The sequence below is a fragment of the Struthio camelus genome, chromosome 4, assembly GCF_040807025.1.
Source record: "Struthio camelus isolate bStrCam1 chromosome 4, bStrCam1.hap1, whole genome shotgun sequence".
In the NCBI taxonomy this organism is placed as follows: Eukaryota; Metazoa; Chordata; class Aves; order Struthioniformes; family Struthionidae; genus Struthio; species Struthio camelus.
The window spans coordinates 26,424,006-26,441,718 of NC_090945.1; the positions used below are offsets into that span (position 1 = coordinate 26,424,006).

The following is a 17,713-nucleotide window of genomic DNA, read 5'->3' on the forward strand; positions in this document are numbered from 1 at the left end:
GCTTTCAGCAGGCTGCGTGAAATGATTTGGTAGTCGTAGCTCAGTCCCACCACAGAAATGCCAAGCTGCTTAAGCTTCTTAACAGGCTTGGTGAAGAGGATAATGATTAACTGTTTATTAAAGTCAGCCCCTCCAGGTCAGGATGAGGGAAATTGGTAGAGAGAAAGCTGGTGCTGCTGTTGCTTTCCCAGTATCTTTTATGCAGATAGGGACTTCAGCCTTCAGGGATGCGCTCACTAGTAGTAAATTTACTTAAAAATGTGAAGCAGTCCCATTTCTGTTCTGAATGCTACTGTGGGCCGTTGTAAACTTCCCCTGTGCAATTTGAACCTCCTTAAAGGCAAACATGTGCTGGTTTCTAAGAGTAACTCTACAGAGAGAGTGCAGCGTACATGTCAACTTAATTAAATGAATTTGTTTAAAATACGATCGATGGTGTGTGAAATTATATAATTATTCCAAAAATACACTTTGTTAATTAATTAATATTTTAATTAAAGGGTAATTGGAAACTCTTTGCTTTACTACCTTTTTTGAAGGACATGAACGTGTCTTTACTTCATAGTCACCGATTAGACCGAAAAAATAAAATTGGTGTTAACGTAGAGACCCAGCAGATTTTCAGAACAGCACAGGTGACAGCTATGTGCCAGTTTCCCATAGGAAGGGATTTGGCTACCAGTTAACATCTTCCTTCTCAATCAGCCTTCAGTTTTTCTAATATTCGTCATGTCTCTTATTCTGGGAGAGTACTTGTCTCTTCAGGAGCCTTGCCTTGACATGTCTCCCTGGAACTAACCTGGAGCAAGGTGGTATGGGCTAGTTGTTGGCTGAGAGAGCTGGCACTAGCAGTTTGTCAGAGTTAGACAGAAATCCCTCTCTTCCCTTCATAGCTATTTTCTTCTCATATCTTTTGGTTTACCTGTATATTTTGAAGACTCTGCATATCAACAAACTGTGGCTCCCTATTACTCACTGCCAAAAAGGCACTACAACCCCCCAGACTACCTTTCATAACTGCTGGTGTGGAATAAATGAAAAGAAGTGGCTGGAAACTGGGAAGAGAGAAAAATGACTGTGGCCCCTTGTCTTCCTTCCTATACCTTGCCAGTAAGATATAAAGGGCAAATCTGAGCCCTGTCTGTGGAAAAAAATTATCAAGAGTTGTCAAGTTAAGGCCCTGATTTTGCAAACATAAATAGTGAAATGTGAATACCCTCAGTGAAGACAATAGGCAGACTGCTGCTTACATGCCTAAAGTGAGCTCATGCATTTGTTGGCAGCTTTGGGACTTAGACAAACGTGGATCAGCAAATTCTAGGCAGCAAATAGAGTTAGTCTGTATGTTTTGATCTGCTATTTACATGGCGAAATTAAGGTGACAACTTCATGCAACTATTACTCTACAACTGAGTGCTACTAGTGAATGCATTAAAAGCTAATATGCGTTGTTTTAAGGTGACTGGACTAAAATGCCAGTTCTTCTGGATTCCTAACCTGCCCCACAATGTTATATGCAGACTTACAAGGTCCCAAGTCCTAAGAGAAATCATAGTTCATTGCAGTGATAGTGTTTTAGTGTGTGACATAAGAGAAAAAGGATTGTATCATCCTAGTGCAGAAAGAACAAAGAGCACTGAGACTAGCACAGGTACAAGAAAAAACTCAGTCAGTCAGGAATAGATTACAGCACATCTAAGATAGGCAAAGGATCCAGTGCGCATGTATTTACACAAACAAGTTATACGGTTTCAGTGATTTACAGACAATGGTTTGCCAGGGAACAATCTTAAAAAAAAAAAAAAAAAAAAACTAATTTGAGATTAAAATATTTTTGAATTCCTGATTGTGAAATTGAGCTCTCTGTGTTGTAGCCTCATAGAGAGCTACTTATTTTTCTTTAAATTCAACAGTGAATCACCATGCCATGCTGAAGTTATTCATGCGTGAGATGTCAGGTGCATGAGAGCTTACATCATGTGCCATGCCTATGCATAAAATTTTTAAACCTGCCCTTGACAACTGAACAATTCAGCAACCTGGACGCAAGCTGCAAGGATCAAAAAGTAGGACAAAAATTACAACTGTTTATACAGCTTTGCACAATGCCATGGCACTGCTTTTTGCAAGAAAAAATATTTACTGAGAGTAAACATGATTTAGAATGAGATTTAATGTCTGTTTCTTCTCTGTGGGGATCCACATACAGAATGCTGGGTTTAGTGCTTCTTGAAGATCCTGAACTTTTACCTTGGCGAGTCCTCTGTTCTCCTAAGGTACAGGAATGATTGGGGCAAGAGAAATTGCAGATTTCTGTACTCATGACCATGATGTGAAAAAAAACGAGTAGGCAAGAGGGAAATTTAATGTAGGTGCTGCTTCTGTTCTTTGCCATAGTGCAGACTGTTTGACAAGGATGATGCCAATTAGTGCCATCTTTAGTATTGCTTATGATACTGACATCTGTCCAACGGGAACTGGCTTGAAAACATAAGACTTATTTTACAGAAGTCTCTGAATAATCATTAAGTGTTTATAAGTTTCAGTTACCCGGTGGGGGAAGTTTCCAGTATATTAAATGGCTAAAAAGTTTCTGAATTTCAGAAATATTACGGTAAGAAATTTCACTCGAGACAGCAGGCTGAGGGTTTGTAATCCATCTTTCCGTTCCTTGCAAAGCATAAGAAGGGAGGGAATGATCTTTTCAACAAGGCTGGAGAAAGTCTGAAATATTTGTGGGATCTATGTTCCGACTGGATTTACAGGTCCAAATTTATCTTGGGGCTAACTCCACCGGCATCTCTGAAGTTGTGCCTGTTTATCTCTGGACTGAACTTGCACCACCAAAAAAAAGATCATTCTGGTAGAGACATTTTATTACATTCAGGAACTATCTAAATGTCGAGGTGATTTTAGTCAATATCTGTTTCACATCTTTTTATATCATCTGCAAACATTCAGACTTGCAGGACTGAAATTACAAACCTCCATCTATAGGAAGCCACCTAAATAAATGGCTTGATTTTCTCCTCCCAGGAGTGCTATAAACAGTGAGTGCTCAGTGGAAGCTGTAACCACGCAGCAGCTCTGATTATTGAACTTCCCATTTAAGTGAATAAAAATGGACTTAGGTGACACTGGACATTCATGTGGCTTGCATTTAGAGATCCGAGTATGTACTCGGTTATACTGGGCTTTTTTTTTTTTTTTTTTCCCCACACTATCTCCATAAGAAAGAACCTCTCCCAGTGTTTCCCAGAGAGGCCTTAAATTTGGAAGGGACAAGTTCATGAAATACTCTGTCGGCCCAAACGGAGAGGTGAGTCTACATAAATTTAAGCTGCTGTGGTGTGTACTTCATAGGGATTCCTCAGCCTCTTCCTGACAGCAGTAAGGGGATTGGGACTCCTTTCCCTTTAAAACTAGGAGGAGGACAGCCAAATCCTGCACTGGAAATCTTGTCCATGCTCACACACCAGTGTGGAATTTACACCTTGTTACACATCATCTCCGAAATTAATCCTCTTGGTCTAACTGACTCTGAAGTCCTCTAACATGGATAATTTACGTGATGAGGGGCTGAAAGAGATATGTAGCAAGAAGGACAGCAATCAGAAGGATGAAAAAAGATGTAAATTAAAATAAGTGGTCACCTACTTGTACCAGCTTGCTTTAGGTGGAATATTTCAGATTGATTTAGATTTGCCTGTGAATTTGGCCCTTCCTGTCTGAGGCAGAAAGAAAGACCTCAGTGTTGTTTCGTGTTGCTATGATGAGAGAGATTTAACAGTATCAAAATTTTAAAATTCCTATATATTTGATTTCAGAAAGAATTATGAAATGAATATAATTCTTGTTTTTCTTCTAAGTTACATGCTCGGAAAACAACATAGATATGAACAGAAATCATTACAGCCTGTTAAAACAAATTAGCAAATGTGCTTTCAAATCTTAATATAATTCCTAGAGGAAGGAGTCTCTTGACTCGAATGGTAAAGGTCTGAAAATGGTCAGAGAGAGTCATAGAGCTAAGTGGGGATCCCAATTACAGATTAGCAATAATGCAAGTGTTGATGCAGAGGGACCACTCAGCTTCTGTATAGCTCAGGAGCTGCGGCTCTGACTAGAGCGCAAGCATAAAAACCTCCCTTTCATTATTGGTTTTAATCATCTGCACAATGACAGAGCTCGAATACCTGCTGCACGCTGAGCCCCTTTGTGCTAGGCACTGTACAGTCCCATCAGGGGAAGCTGTGCCGACTTAGGCCCAGATTTTTCGCTTTCTGGAGGTCTTGCAGCTGAATTTGACTTTCATGCAAGTGCCTGTCTCTTTCCTCTTTGCTCCGTATCTTCAGTGGCTATTTCACCTGCTCCACTGAACGTGAATAACTGCTGCATCCTTACATGACGACACCAGGGCTCGGCTGTCCAGCTGGGATCCTGAAGTTTTTGCTTTTAACCGTAGGACTGTTGTGTTCCAGTGAAGAGGTGACGGTATGTTACGCATGGCTAACCTCTGAGCGTAGCTGTCTTTGAGGCAAGCGGTGAGTCTCCCCCCTTTTTTATGAGGGAGCTGGCAGGCTTGGGCAGAAAAGCGGGAGGTTGACAAGCCCTTTGTTAAACTCAGGGGAATGAGACATTAGTCCGTACTCTGGCCTTCTGATATGTTAGTAGATTGATGCTGTCCTCATTCTTGTAGCTAATCCCTTTGTTTTTCCCTTGTACTTAGCAGATACAATATTCCTTCCCAGGGGAGGATAAAGCACCCCAGAACACTAAGAGGAAAAGGCAATAGTTACAAAGGGAGATTCACTTTCTTGGAACGAGTCATCAGAACTAACCCCCCTCTAAGAAAATCTTGCCAAAGCTGTGCTGTAAGGTTTGCTTCCTGCCAGAGGGTGTATAGTTTGAGAGAGTGTAAACACTTAGGATACTAATAGTGTACCTTTGCCTTGAACCAACTCGATCAGGTATTGGAGACACTGTGCCTATAGCCCTGGGAGAATAAAAGAGACCTCACCGAATAGACAGAGTATATCCTGTGACAGAGGGACCCTCAGTGTGAACAGGAGGGGTCCGAACCAGGTGAGCCCAGGAAAAGTTGGTATTCCGCACAGCTGAGGACTAGGAACTGAAACCTGTCCAAATTAGGAAAATGCAAGGAAACCTGGCCCAGATTTTCAGCCCGTCTGTGGTGTTGAACAGCTCCAAGAGGACAGGAGTGAGGCAGATAGTAGGTAACTGAGACCGCTCTCCAACATGAGCACCCTCTTGCCCATTGCAGAACCTTTCCTCCAGCTCAGCCTCCGTGTGAGGAGCCTGAGGAGTGATTAGGAGCCAAGCATACGGGCCGCTTCTGACAGATGCTGCTAAGGCTTGCGTCAGGCCAATGAAGATAATGAAGATGCTCCTCATTCACCTTAACTGTTTTTCTGACAGCTCTTTGGCAGAGATTCATGTGCCAGCAGATTTGTACCTGTTGTAGATACAAGAAAGATGACTTGCATATATGAGGGCATAAGGTACCCTTTTGTCAACGGTGAAGAGGGCAGAAGAAAGCGAGAGTGTGGCCTGAAAAAAGCAGGGTGGTGGGCATAGGTGGAAGAAATATCATTCTGAGCAATGAAAACTAAATGTATAACTACATCGGCAGGAAGAGCAATACAAAAAGTATGTCCATTAGTAAGTGAGGAGAGGGAGGAAATGAGCGATGACTGAAGTTATCAAAACACTAAACTTTTAAAATAAAGGATGATTGGAAAGTAATGCAGAACTTGTGAAGACAGCTGTTAGAAAACACAGAAGGGAAAATGTGAATATATGCAAATCAGCTAGCCTACATGGTACGTGTCCACATGGAAGGATACGCTGATAAACTTAATGAATCACTAAGTGTTATTTCTCATAAATCGCTGAGAGCTGTGGAAGTTCCAGGGAACAGGAGAGAGGCACAAAGGTGAAAGCCCACTCTGAGCCAGACTGGTCTGAGCAGATAAAGCTCAGTCAATCCAGCAGCAGTCCTCCAGGGAGGCAAACTGAGGAAAAAATCTTTAAGAAAATAGGAAATAATGAATTGGGGGGGGGGGGGGGGTATGTGGGGCAAGTGACCACATGCAGCTCAGCCAGACAGGAGTTTTGCAAAGTGAAGTCCTGAAAGTGGAAAATTTGAACCTTTGGCTCTGTGTTCTCCTGGCTCTTCTGAAGGGTAATGTAGAGGAATATTGGAAGGGGGTAGGTCTGCAAGGCACACTGCTTGTATTTGTGATGGGGAGGCTATCCAGCAGAGTAGGGCAAACTTTACTTTCAGAATAAATAAGATGTTTAAACAATAATTCTGTGTATTATATAAAAACATTCCAATAGCGCTGTGCCATTTGGGTATCTAAATGAATATAGAGAAAAAGGAAAAGAGAATTTGGGTGACAAAATAAGTGCTAAGGGTTTGAAATGTATTTTAGTTTCCTACTGTAGCTACCCCATTTTTTAAATGTGTTCATGATGTTATTTCATATCAAAACATCTGATTTACATAGCAGGGGCTAAGTTTTCAATTGGAGTCTTTATAAGTACCCAGGGGGTCTGCCCTGGACCCAAAAACCTTCCCAGCTCAAACACTGCCAAAATCCGCAATGTTTTTATAGCGCATTTAAGCTTTGTCCAAGCTGGGCTTTTGACCAGATGCTTTTACTGAAGACACTTCAGTGAATTCTGGTTATCTGTCATTGAGGATACATTTGTAATTAGGTAGTATGATCTGTGTTTAGATGGATATGGCTGAAAATAGATCTCCTTTTTTGATCAGGTTTGTTTTCAGCTGGATCAGTTTCTTGATCAGGATTATTCTGACGTTAGCTTGTTGTGCTGTTACATGGCTGCTGCTTCCAACACAAGGGAACGAGTAGAGACCTGGGGAAGAGGGGAAGCTGCTACTGCCCTGGTAGTGTCAACAAGGACCCCTGTCAAAGTAAGGTGGTTGTGTGGTCATGAGTTTAGTTGCAATTGTGTACAACTGCTTTCAAGATTCATCATGTTGATGAGTCAGGCCAGACAACAATTTCAGTTTGCTTGTCTTTTGCTTTTTGCTTTGCTTTTTGCTTTTGCAAGATATTAGCTTCTTGGGGGGAGGGGTAGAGCTGGGATTTTTCTTCCTTTTTGTCCATTGATAAGGCTCTGAATGGCTGTAATTCAAATGCAACAAAACCTGCGTGATGTAGCAAATATAACAAAGGAAGAAATACTAAGAAAGCTAGATAGCTGGAAAATAAGAGCAGAAAAAGTAATAAAATGAGAATCAGATTGGAAAAAGAATAGAAAATACTTTGTGTGAGGACAGCCTGCTAAGGAAAAGAGGAAAGGCACAGAGAGCTCAGAGATTTCTAGCAGGTGTTGAGCCTGATGCACACATCCTTTGCACAACAGCGAGTGGCTAAGCAGGGAGAATACAAAGGAGCATGACTGACATAAGCACAGTCACCATGCCAATGAGCACAAGTGCCTGTATATATTAATAGGCCGGAGGGAAGATGTGAATGCAACAGGAACACTAGCTGCCGGAGGTAAGCAGAATCGTCAGCCCTGCAATATGTGGACGTAGGCTGAGGATTTGACATCGGATTTCACCGCTTTCTCTCTCTCTCCCTCTCCAGCAAAAAAGGGCTGTACAAGCATTTTGGAAATATACCTCCTAAGGACAGCCCAGCTACTCTGAACCTGGAGCAAGAGCTAGATAGCACGCAGTGCTGCAAAAATACCAGGCAGTCCTGCGGCCTGTGCAGCAGCTGGGGACAGATGTTTGAGCAGATGTCAGGGTGGCCCGTATTGATTGGGGTCACAAAGCAGCCCACAGCCAGAAGCGTACAAAGCTCTGGGCCGCTCTCCAGCCTGCTGTGGCAGGGAATTACCCCCTACTTTTGCTGAACAAACCTGCGGCTGCTGTCGCTCCTGGCGGGGCTGAGCCCAGCAAGGCAGCTCTCAGCTCATGTAACACAGCTCAGGCTTCCAGGAGTTCCACTCCCTGCCTGTGTCTTTCCATGTTTCTAAAACATAAGGACAAAAGGGTAGAAACTTCCTCCTTACCTGTTCTTCATCCGAATGTCTGGATACCTTTCCCGATGTTTCTCTTGTAGTGTAGCTATCGTCTTCCAGTGTATTATCATGGCCCTGCGACCCTTGCAGCGTGTTAATCATTGAGCACAGTAAACATGCAAGTGTCCTAGCACTGGGAATGGCTCTTCTCATTGCTGGTTGACAGCTGGGCCTCTCCTAGCACACTGGTTTTCATGCTATAGGGGTAGGTGGATATGTAGATAACCAGCTGAGCTTGTACCTAGACATGGCTTTCTGCGGTGCTCCACATGGGAGACCACTTTGCTCCTGAATTTATATCGTTTCTGCTTTAGCCATGGCCCTTCATTTACTGCTGTGACATTTCATCCCTTCGCTCTGCTGTTAAAGCCATCTTCTGCACACTTTGCTCTCACTTACTAAGTGGACACCCATTTTTGTGCTCTGTGACTGCGCCATTTCTTCACTTTCCTCTGGTGAGCAGAAGCCATTTGCCTGTCGAGACTGTACTTAAAGCACCTCATTTATTTTCATCTTTTTATTCAGTCCTTCTACCTGCTTATGGCCGTTTGTGGTTGAGAAACATCTGCCTCCTGATTTTTCCCCATTCAGGCTTCCAGCCCTTTCATTCCCACGTAAAAGGCTCTCTGCTCTCTTTGCACTTGCATTAACGGAGCACCTGGTGGCCCGAACAAATCTGACAGGTGCAAATGTGAGAACTGGATAGTTGTTGTTGCGTTTTTGGAGGAAAAAAACCAACTTTTTACTCTTTGAATATTCGTATTTCTTTTGGGGGATTCCTGGCCTCAGCTACAAATACCTGAAGAGGTCTTTGGCTAAATTTTCAGTCATTCATTTTTTAGCAGATTTCTGCAGATCTTTGCGCTCTTCCATTCTCTTTTCCTCATGGAGGTGTGTAAGGAGAACTTGCAGAAATTTGCTTTGTACAGTGCAATGCCAAAAGATGTATGCTAGTATGATAGAAAATAGTGGAGAGGGAATTTAGTGGGCTGGAGGAGTTTTCTGAAGCCCTACTCCACATTTTACGTTTTATGATTCTTAGTGACAAATGGTTATTGTGAATATTCATGAATTTTTCCCTGGGTTAATGTCATAGCCTTTGCAGTAAAAAGGCTGTTTTAGCCAGTAATAACAACCTTTCAATTTATTTATTTGTTTTTTAGAGAAATAGCCCCCAAATTAACATCCTAAGTGTTCTGAGAAATTATTATTTTTTCCTGGGGTGTGGGTGGGTGGGTGGATGGGTGTGTGAGGAAAATATATTAGCAGAGTCTATCATATTGTGTCTTTATTGAGACTGTGCAGCTCTTTACTTTAAAGCTTTTGGTTTTTTTATCTCAATATTTTTGGACTGCCTGAAAAGGTAGGTATCGCAGTTCAGCTTTTCTGAAGAGACAACCCTGCCTGTAACATGAAGAATTTGTTTGTCTTTTTGAGCGTGAAGAATTTGTCTGTCTTTATTTCTCCTATTTATTCTGAGCGTGATTTTAGTGTTTTATCAATAATTACCTTACATCCTTTCCCCTGGTCAGTATTCCGTCTTCTGCTCCCTTTTTCCTGCCTGTGATTATATTTAGTGCCTTGCAGTCATTACGTCTTACTTTGCTGCGCTGAACTGGCTGTGCCCTTTATCTGTCCATAAGCCTAATTTATTCAAATCATTTTAAATTTGCTTGCTCTGTGCACCATTTTACACTTATGTACTATCAGCAAAAAATGCCGCTTTAAAAATTATGTCCCCTGCAGGCCGTTTATATAAAATTTGAGCAAAAGTGGGCATTGTGCTGAAATTTGGGAGAACTGTCTTTTTACTGTCCCTCTAGTCACCCTGAACCGTTCCATTTTGCTGACATCCAGTTTCTTATCCCGCAGATAATTTTGAAGACGTTTGCTGTTGCTCTCTTTCTGTCCTAGGCTTACTGATTGTACAGATCAATCTCTTTGTGGGTGCGACACCAAATGAATCTCTTCCATCCAGACAAATTATGTCCACCACTTCACTTTTCTCCCTCCGTTTAGGAAAGTACTGAAAGACCTTTAAGCGCATTTGAAAGACCTGCTACGAATCCAAGCTGCCTCTCCTTCCCCAGATTGTATGTTTCTGCGTGTTGCATAATCCTGTCCCATATTCATGTTTCCAATATCCGTTCTGTGGCTGTGGTTAGGATTACTGGGGAGTAGATTCCTAAATCCTCCCCTGATTTAAAAAAAGGGGGAAAAAAAAAAAAAAAAAAGGGAAAAAATAGTAAAGCTGGAGTAGCTACCTTCTAAGCGTCTCCTGCTATACCTTCCACAGGAAGCTATCAAACAGTATTGCTAAAGGTTTTCAAATTTCCCTTGCTATTTCCTTCCAGATTCTGAGATGCAGTTAATCTAAGTCTTGGGTCCTGTCAACTTTTAATGGTTCTAATTAACTAACTACCTGTCCAGATTGGATCATAAAGCCTTTTAACATTTCATTTTTCCCCTCAAGAAAACGTATCCCCATTTCCGGGATGTGACCTTCAGCTTCTTTTGTAAATACTCAGGCGAAGAATTAATTCAGGCTTTATGCAGCATCAGTCTCATCTGTCACTGGCTTCTCACTCGTACCCTTTTGTGGCCCCACTGCTTCCTTCCCTGGCTGTGTGCTTTTAATATATCGAATGAAAGATCTCCATTGAATTTCTTCACATCCTTGCCATTTCTTAAAAAGCATTTGCTACTCCAGAGTTTCCTGCTAGTGTTTATAATTGTTCAATTTTGAATGCAATGTCATCATCAGACCTGCTAAGTAATGTAATAATAATACAGTAGAGAAAACTGAAACCATGGTATGGGCCCAAATGGCGAAGTGGCCTGGAACTGGACATATTAAAGTGGAAGTGGCTCTAGTTTTACAGTGTATGGAGTGAGAACAGAATCTGGCCTTATATCTCATGAATTACCAGAGGCTTTTTAGCACGGAGTAGCTGGAACGCTGTCTCGTGTTGAGACCTCTAAACAGTGTTGTGCAGGGCATTCACAAGGAAACCTGAAGCTTGCCAGAACACTTCTTGGAGGAAAAGCTGTATTTCCTCAGGAAAAACAAAAAAATTTCTGACCATATTCTGAAATAAATTCCTTTTCTTCCTAGAAGGTTCATATTTCTGTATGTCTATGCTGGATTTTTTGTGGTAACTCAGTATATATTTGTGTTTAATTTTATGTTTGTATTTGGTGTACTGTATCATGCTCATCCCAGTTTCATTATGCTCTTGAGTCCCCACCTGACGAGCTTTTTCCTTCTGCACGTGAAGATGTTACCCTTCAAAGACCCACTCACAAGCCCTCTTTATACAGGCCACGGAGAGAGTTGCCTTGGGAGAGATGTTTCTGGTGTGAAGTGAGGTGACTCCAGACAGCTCTGTGACCCAGAAGGCACCCTTGAGAGGCAGCTAAAACATCAACAGGCCCCCAAGCCTGTGGGAGTTACTTGCATGTTTTTCTAGACCATTAAGCAGATCAAGAGAGGGCAGAGGTGACTTAAAACTACCATAGCTTATCTATGAGATCTCTATGGCCTGTTTGAAAGAAAGTCTAGCTTGGCCAGCTAGCTGCAGAACTCATTGAGCCTGTATCAATGCTTGGTACTAAAGCAGAGCTATGCAGATGTGGGTAAGACATTTGGTGGGCACAAGCTATCACTTCAGCAGGGACATGAAGACGCGGCAGTTTGCTGAGAGCTACCTTGAACGTCTCTGTGCTCTGTTTCGCTAGGTACATACACCTTTTAGGTGAAGCAGAGAATATTGCTGCAGAAGCTGTTTCGGCTTAGCAGTCACTATTCCTTCTACTTTTTTTTTTTTTTTTTTTTACCTTAATGTCCTAAATCATATTCTCTGTGTTGCTTAATACCACATCTGGCATTCTTCCCTTCCCTGTCGGTTTATGTACACATTAAATTAGAAAGCAGTCCTGTACCAGATCAAGCTTTGCTTCCTCCGCTTAATGTAATCCACTCTGAGGTCTAGATAATTAAACTCTCCCACTATTGCCGCTGTGGTATTTTACTTGTTTTGCTTCATGTATGGTCTACTTCATACCTCCTTCCTGGTCAGGCTGCACGTAACACGTCCCTTTTAGTACATCTCCAGTGTAGGTATAATCCATATAACTCTTCTACAACCTAGTTTATTCCAGATTTCATTTTTCAGGATTGGCCAGATATTCTCCTACAGAAATATGACTTAAGATTCTGTTGCTGTTTTCCTGCCTATTTCTTTTAAGCAACCGTTTAGATTCAGGGTTTATGAAGAGACTTTGTAAAACCTAGAGCCCAAATCTGATTCAGTGATGACCAAGGTAGTTTGTAGAGAATGGTCCATGGAGCTTGTTACTATCCTGTTGTCTTCTTCCACTTCCCACCTTCCCTTCTGATCCTAGAAGAGCATGTAGTTAGAATGTTTGGCTCTAAAATGGGAGGCCAGAGTTTGACCTCAGCCTTAGACACAGACTGAAAGCTGCCTTATTACTGCAAGTAAGTGATTCGTTGAGGCAGGAGAGTCCTCATTTGTCTTTGGCTACCAAACCACAACAGCCAGCTAAGCCAGGGAGGCTTGAGCAGAGTTCCTGTGCAGCCCTGCAGCTGTACGTAGGACTCCCAGTGCTACCCTAGCTGGACGATGTCAGCAGCACAGGGCAATGGCAAAGGTGGGCGAAGAGTGCACCGCTGCTCTTACAGAATGGCTGTCATTTTTAAATGGTATGCATAAAGAAAACTTTGAAAACTGGAGGCAGGGTCTGGACGTTCACCTGCGTAGAACTGTTCCTTAATCTATTTTAAGTCTTGGTAAATGGTAGTCTCATTACATGTCCTAAAGACATTTAGAACGAGTTGTTAGGTTAGGCACCCGCTACTAGAGTGCTCTAGGAATGAAAAGGGAGAGAAAAACAGGAGTGTATTGCTGCTACGTTTTGCACAAAACAGTTATGTCTAGGCAAGGCTTTCTCTCTTAATATAAATTTGAAATTGTTCCATTTTTTTTCAAAATAAAAATAAGAATAATAAGATGTTACACTACTGTTCGCAGTTATTTTCCCAGCAAAGCTTTTTCAGTCAGTAAAAGCTTAAATAATGTAAAACTTGATGTCACTTGAGGGAAAGAAAGTTCCTGAGCCTCATTGTCATGTTTTATAGTGGAAATGCCACTAAAAAGAGTTAGAGATTTAAAAATGTTTGTATATCTGGGGACAGAACTTCTTTCCAAGTTATTCTGAAAGAGAAATGTAGAAACTTTGAATTCAATTGTTTTTAGTTTTGCTGTTTGTAAAGAAGTCACTAAGTCATCCAATCATCTTTTTTAGTGCCTACAGGATACTGAGCGTTGGTATTTATTAATGCTGAAATGGCAAGCATTACATGGTTGTACTTTCACATAGCACTTATTTCTTTCCCATGGGGAAAGCCATGCTGCTTCATTGGTAGTTTGGCTTTACCTAGGCGGCTAGAGGCATGCACAAGCAGTAGCGGTGTTTGGCCTCAAGAGCTGATGCTATTTAGAGGCCAAAATAACATGCAGAAGTCTCAGATGTGAGCAGATAGGTTTTGGTCAGGATTCCCAAGGGAAGGAAATACTCTGAATGTTGTTTGTGTAAGATTCCAAGACACATATATATGGGTGCCTCAAACTGGATGCTTATGTAGACCTGGTATCCACACCACTAACTCGCTGTTCTCCTATCCCAGCCTGTCACCACCACAGCCAGAATGACGCATGGGATTCTGGATGGCGTCTGCTACTCACCTCTACGCTGACATTGGAAGAATCAGCTTTTTTCCAGCTAACGAGCCTTCTCAAGATGTCCCCTGTGTCCTCCTTCCCCACCAGAAGAAAACCAAATCGTGGACTGTGTCTTTCCACCCTTGTACAGGCTACAGAACGGGATGAGCTGCCACAATACCCTTATCTCAAAGACCAGGTAAGTGACTATAGCTGTTACACTTCTCTAACCTCTTGGGAGGCTGACAAGTGAAGCTGTGTCCCTGAGGCCTGAGCATATAATTTGCAACACGCAATTTGTATCACACCATACCCAGCTAGAGCTCTAGTTTCTGGAGTACCCAAAATATATCCGCAAAGAGATCGTGTGATGTCAGAAATGAAATGGAAGGTGATAGTAATTGGGGACTATATAATTAGAAAGCAAGAATCAGAATGTCTTAACTAATGGCAGCACCTGGAATACCTGCAAAAAAGCTAATCAAAAGACAGCTTGAAATCCAGGGAAGCCTGTATACAGCTGCCTCTGCCCCTTAAACAAACCGCTCAAAATATTGCAAATTATATTCTGATCACACTTCTGCTGGTGTAAACCACATATAAATCAAGCAAAAGACAACAATCTGACTCTTTTCAGGAAGACCGTATCCATGAGACTTAAAAACAAATGTTGCACACAATAGGTTTCTCTAGATTTAGACTCCTGCCTGTAAAATCATGGTGAATTTGAGTCTCATAAAGGTTGCTTGGTGTTCTGGAGACTGAAAATCTGTCAGAAGTAGAGGGGAGGAGGAGGGAGAAGCTGCTTTAGGGCCATGAGAAAACAAAGCCTTTCTTCTCTCCTTTTAAATATTCCTGCTGTACCCTGATTGAACATAAGATGAAAAGCCACTGTCTTGAGATTTGGTGAAAACAAAGGATTTCTGTTTTTGCTATTACAATGCAAGGTTCTGCACTGAATCAAAGGTAGTCCCTTCTAAACTTCCTCCGATCTGTGGGTTAGGTTTTGGGGGAAGACAATTGCTTGCATCACGGGAATCTGTTACCAACGGGATGTGGTATCTCAGAGTAGTCAATGTGGTCAAGAATATTAGCTCTATATTCTTTGTATCAAGTTTATATTATATCTCGGGTGAAATACTTTAGGAATGAATTTTTTGGCTTTTAAAGGTAATGCAATGGCATAGAAGGGTGGAATGTTTTGACCACCGAGCAGTGGGCTGATATATTGTAGAAAGGCTGACAGTCACAATGTCAGCGGGAGCAATGGGCTTTCAGAACTGGGCCCTAGGATTTGATGTTACGTTTGAGCTGATGTCTCTCTCCGTTGTTTGAATTGTCAAAAACACCCCTAGCATCCATTAGAGCTTGTCATGACAATTGCGAGAAAAAAAAATTTCAAGAAAACATGTTTCTGTCAAAATACAGCTTTTACAAAAATACCGTGTTTCATGGAAATGTATTGGTTTCAGTTAAAATTTCTCTGGGAAAATTTCTCAGGGCCAGGCTGGAATTTTTAGGAAAAAATAATAGAGAATAAGTAACTACCTGGGAAGTAGTGTAACCGCTTGGGAGACCTTATAAGCTGTCCAACCTGGGTTTCCATCTGCCTGTCTACCTGCCTCTCTCGCCTTCTCTTTTTGTCAGTCGTGTCAGAGGTGTTCTTTGGGAATGGCTCGTTTTTATCTGGCCCAAACAGTTACTCTGACAGGCCAGTGGTTAGATGGTTGATACAGAGGCTGAACTCCCAGTAGGGGTAAAGGCAGAAAAATGAGTTTAATCTCAACTTCTCCACTAGTAAGCAAGCAATCTGGCCACCTAGCTATTAGCAACCCCGTGGCGGATATGCTCAAATTTCCCTTTTACCTTTTTGCACTTTGTAAAATATGTCAGTTCTGTTCAACAACGGAACAAGAGTCAACTCTGAAACCGGGCTTTCCCTCCTCTCTCTGAAACGGTACTGTTATTTTCTTGCCATTACTTCTGAAATACTTCAACCATCAGGTAAAAACAAAACGAGGCGGTTTGTACTCTAGTAGATGCTACATCCGGTCATGCATAGTTTATGTACAGACCTTATTAGCCGTCAGGCTGGAGCCTTTACGTGGGTGAACAGAGGGAGAAATTATGCCCACCAAGGAGCATCTTCATTTATGCTCACATGCTCTTCTCCACAGTTTGAAGACGGCGCAGGCTTTTTAATGAGGAGTAGCTGCTTTGTGATGTTTATAGTACAACCCAAAAGCTAGCTTCCTTCTGAAGACAGGAAGCAGTGAGATGAAGTTGGTGCCAGGTTCTGGCTGCTGCTATGTTTGCGTTGCATAGTGTTCTAATGAAAATGACGTTGTTACGATTAACTGTGTGCAGTAGTGCTGGTATTAACCTTATGTTTTCAGAACAGGAACACACCCTTATACTCTCACTTTATTATGCATCGAAGTGGAGGAGAGCAGGACCATGGGCCGCTTCCTCCTCCTCACATTGCATGCTGCTTGTTCTTTAAAGGAGGTGGGGAGAGAGGAGCAGGGCGTGTTTTAAGAGGTGCTCCATGGACAGCACGTGTAGGAACTGTGGTTTCAGTTTTTTCCTCTCCCTGCTCTCTTAGGCCCCTTCATGGCCAATTGCAGTCTATGCTGCAGGAAGCATTTCCAAGAGAGTCAGATATCACCGACATCTTTGTGATAAACCACTTAAACACAGAATCAAAGACTCACCTTTAGACGTTTCCATTGAAGTTGTTTTCAAAGAAAAATGTGAGGAGGCAAAATCTGCTCTCCCCGATATGAGTATAAATCTGGTGCAACTCTACTGAACTGAAGAGCTAAAACCAAAATAAAGCCTTGAAATTTTAGCTGCTGGCTCAGAAAACAACAGTCAACAAAGGACCTGATTCCTCATTGAGGGAAGCCAGGTCAACACGAAAGGTGCATATAAATTTGCTAAACTGATTTAGAATTTGACTGTAGTGAAGCAAGGTGACCCCCTTAAGCATTGACTTCAGTCAGCTTGAGATATTTTTAAAATGATTTAAAATCTTATCAAAGACATGCATTACAGAAGGGAGCAGCGACTGGGATATATTATTACTTCAGTGACTAGGTGGCCCAGACCCAGACTGTGATTCAGGTACGGTGGGTGCTGAATCAACAGAGAATTAGGATGGCCTTTGCCCAGATACTTTTCCATATTCAGGTGAGCCATGTAATATTCGGACATTAGTCCACAATTACAATGCTTGCGGGAGGTCCACCTTATTCTGTGCCCAGATGTCTAAGCCTAGCAACATCCAGACCTCCCCAGTGTCATGTCTTGGAAAGCTCAACCATCAAAGGCACATTTGCAAATGTCCCTGTCCCAGTCTGAATGACAGCCTGGACCCGAACCTGTTCAGCTGACCCTTGCGGGGAAGTGAATGGAACTATTTGCACAGGAAAGTTGTTTGAATGGTTTTGGAATGGAAATACAACTTGACCTAAGGGGAGTTGAAACTATGGGCGAACTAATATGCCAGATTTGTTACTGTAACTCTGCATAGCAGATATGACCCAGTTTGGGGCAATAATACAGGAGAGAGTTTTTTATTTACAAAAATGGTTTCTCTGTAGCAACTATATGAATTTGTATGATCTAAGACTTCTATTTCTGCAAAATAATAAGATTTATATGATTAATGTATCCAAAGCGAAAATCTCTAATAATCTCTTATTAGATCATTAAGAATATTTTAAACTAAGTTGTTTTTAATTTTTTATGAAAGACTAGTTTGTGAAGGCAGTAGCTTCCTACCAAATGGAGTAAAAAGCATTTCAAATGCATGAAAAACTAGTATACCAAATTTCAGGCTATAAATAAGGCAATTGTAAAATGTAAATGCTTAGAAACACTAG

General features: G+C 41.8%; 1 protein-coding gene across 8 annotated transcripts in view; it reads left to right on the top strand.

Moving 5' to 3' along the window:
- LOC138067160 (uncharacterized) overlaps positions 1 to 17,713 on the top strand; it is a 249,788-nt gene that overhangs the window by 108,363 nt on the left and 123,712 nt on the right. For all 8 annotated transcript variants that reach the window (XR_011140898.1, XR_011140888.1, XR_011140891.1 and 5 more), the window contains one exon: positions 13,793 to 14,025. Coding sequence is in view for 3 of the 8 variants with exons in the window: in XM_068941980.1 (XP_068798081.1) it covers positions 13,793 to 14,025 (233 nt within the window). In the remaining 5 variants the exon portion in view is untranslated. The remainder of the gene's footprint in view (positions 1 to 13,792; positions 14,026 to 17,713) is intronic.